The following is a 3,282-nucleotide window of genomic DNA, read 5'->3' on the forward strand; positions in this document are numbered from 1 at the left end:
TGCAGTGATATCTACGAGCGTTTCGTTTCATGAGCGTTTGTGCCATTCGGATACGTACCCAGGCATCATCAGGGCGAGCTCACTCCACCTTAGGTCACCTTTGCCTTTGGCTGGTATGAGTCAAGAGTAAGCCCATTTATAAAAAAAAAAGATTAAACATACTTTTTATCTGTGTCTTGTCAAACGTGTCATTAAATAGTAAAATAAAATAAAAAAGTTAAAATCGCGTAATGACAGACGCCCGACTTTCCCAAAGGCGAAAGGTGAAGTTGATATTAAAAGTGTAGCAAAGATAAAAGGGGCATTCCTCCATAAGCTGTACTTACCTGGGTAATATTTTTGGGTAAATGGGCGATTCAGCCTTTTACAGACTGCGCGCTGTCTGTTAAAAGTAAAGTACTGGATTGTTTAAACTATAGTTACGCTTTCTTACTTCTATTTATACTAGATTTAAATACAATTTAATACCGTATATGCTTTTAAAGGAAATACTTAGGGTCGGTTGTACCAAACTGTTTAATACAAAACATATAAAGTGTAAGCTTAGCTTAAGTATTTTTAGTTGTAGCAACATAATTTGTAGTTGCCTTATGTTTGCATCTGGCAACTCTCTCTCTTCTTCCGCGATCCAACCCGACGACATTGTACGCGACCACTTAGTGTAACTTTAATTGTTTAAAAAGTTAATAAAACGTAATTTAAATTCAAAAAGCGCATTTTGTTTTCTCCATGCGCAAGTGGTCCTTCGAAAAAGTGAAAAATTCGACCAGTGTTTCGATATTTCAGCAAAAGTGAGTTCGCGGCAAGTACGTCTGCGTGCTAGCCGGCCGTCTATAACGGCTGGTAAATTCGTCGTGGTTGTGCCTGGGCTGGCGCTGCTGGCCTGTAACTTCGTTCTATCTATAATAGAACGAAAATCGCACACGGATGGGAGAGCAAATCATCATCAAAAACCGCAAGTAACTCGGTATAAGTCGAACTTTTCGACCACCGGCATTCTCCATTTTTCTATACAAAGTGAAGTTTGTGCGATCCGCAGCCATCTTGCGGAACTTCGGAGCGGTTACTTGTCATCTGTCATTGGTGTCATCTGTCACATTGACATTGACGTTCCAGACCAAAACAAAGTTTATTAGTGTCTCGTGCGTTGTTTTTCAAGTGTTTGTGCATTAATTATCAGTGAAAAATGTCTACCGAAACGGAAACTTTAAAAAAACTACGAGTAAAGAGGTCTCAGTGTAAGGGAACAATCACTAGAATTGAGAATTTTGTACAAGACCCCGTAAGTTTAGCTGCCGCGAGCGCCGACATTCTTGAGGCGCGCAAGGAAAAGTTAATTTCAACACTCAAAGATTATGAGAAGGTCCAGATGGACATACTAGGCATCGATGAAGGAGACAGCGAACAGGTGGGAGATATTGAAGATAAATATTATTCAATATTAGCCAAAATTAATAGTTCTCTTAAAATGTTGAATACCAAAGTAACTTCAGAGTGCCACAATGCTTCTACTTGCAAGTTACCAACAATTGAAATACCATTCTATGATGGCAAAGACTTCACCAAGTTTAAACCCTTTTTTGACTTGTTTTCTGCTGTAATTGATAACAATAACTCATTGAGTGATGTGCAGAAACTTTTCTATTTGAGAAAGTACTTGCAAGAAGATGCATTGGCAGTAATAGTAAATCTGCCTTTAGTAAATGAATCTTATAAAGAAGCAATACACTTGTTAAAAAGGAGATTTGATAACAAAGCTAGATTAATAGCAAATCATATAAGTATATTGTTGGATATTCCTACAATGCAAAAGGGCACAGCGGTCTCCATACGAACATTTGTTTCCCAAATAAATCAACAAATCCATGCTCTAAAAAATTTAGAAGAACCCGTTGATAAATGGGACATGCTTTTAATTTCAATCTTGACACGCAAATTGGATCAATTTACAAATCGGGCTTATCAATTAGACCGAGATTTAGACACCATGCCTACTATGGCTAGTTTCATTGAGTATTTGGAGAAGCGTGCTATAGCGCTTGAAGATAGTCAACAAAATAAACATAGTACCTGCTATGAAGGTACTAACAAACATTTCAATATTAAAAGCACTTGCTATGAAGGTGTTCATAAATCAATACCTAAGGTAACAAATGTGGTATCGAAATCGCTGCCGCCCTGTAGGTATTGTGAAAATAAAGACCATCAGATATATAACTGTCACATATTCAAAATGCTACCTGTTGCTCAGAGGCAATCTTATGTAAAAGAGAAACACATGTGTGATGTGTGTCTTAACAATCATGAAGGGAAATGTAAATTTACATTTAAATGTAAAATATGTAAACAGGGCCACAACACATTGCTGCACCAGGAGCGCAATGTAAGTGTGGACAAGCCCACAATTGTTGATGTCAGCGCGCACCCACCATCACCAGATGCTGGGTTGCATAAAAACTGAAAATGGACCTGTATTCCAGAATACCATGTTAGGGTATATTGTTGGAGGAAGTATTCCTCAAAAAGGACACCACTGCGTGTTTAATCCCTCGAGTCGCACCTCACACCATCGTGTGGTCTTTGACGGGTCGATGAGATCTAGAAATGGGACATCGTTGAATCAAGTCATGCTGAATGGGCCTGTTGTACAGAGTGAGCTTTTTGATATTCTTATTTTGTTCAGGACTTATCCATATATTTTAACATGTGACATTCAAAAAATGTTTCGCAATGTTTTTATAAATGAACATCAACGCGGACTTCAAAACATTTTATGGCGCGATTCGCCTAAAGACCCTATCAACTGCTTGCAGCTCCAGACTGTTACATACGGCTTGAAATCAAGTGTGATGTGTAAGCATACCTAATTAGATTAAGTAGGCTAGATGCTTTATATATGGAAACTGTATTACTCATAATGATCAGCTTATTCTATCTGTATTCTAATCGACATTACATATTGATGCCTTGGAGAGTCAACATGTGTTTCATTTATTAAACTCTACTACATCCCTACCGAATAGAACATGCACCAATAGCTTCGACCAATACATGGCGACCTTGCCAAAGCGTGTCAGCGTGTTGAGGAACTACGACCACTAAGGCTTCTCTGCAGCATTTCGTCGGTTTGCTATTTTCAAGATGGGGAAAACTGTGTCTAGAGTGGAGAAGGAAGAGGTCATCATAGCTCAGGCCGGTCAGGGCAATAGCGCCAGGACGAGTCAGGACATCAGCCACGCGGATGGGCAATCATACATAACGATGGCTATGGGAGTGATGATC

At 39.0% G+C, this 3,282-nt stretch overlaps 1 protein-coding gene across 1 annotated transcript; it reads left to right on the forward strand.

The window, feature by feature from the left end:
* The first annotated feature begins 520 nt into the window (after positions 1-520).
* LOC125242667 lies at positions 521-2,839 on the forward strand. Its single transcript, XM_048151520.1, has 2 exons — positions 521-1,408; positions 2,351-2,839. Exons 1-2 carry the CDS (start codon positions 1,187-1,189, stop codon positions 2,459-2,461), a joined length of 333 nt encoding a protein of 110 aa, XP_048007477.1. The 5' UTR covers positions 521-1,186; the 3' UTR covers positions 2,462-2,839.
* Positions 2,840-3,282: the final 443 nt, after the last annotated feature.

The sequence above is a fragment of the Leguminivora glycinivorella genome, chromosome 3, assembly GCF_023078275.1.
Source record: "Leguminivora glycinivorella isolate SPB_JAAS2020 chromosome 3, LegGlyc_1.1, whole genome shotgun sequence".
Taxonomy (NCBI): domain Eukaryota; kingdom Metazoa; phylum Arthropoda; class Insecta; order Lepidoptera; family Tortricidae; genus Leguminivora; species Leguminivora glycinivorella.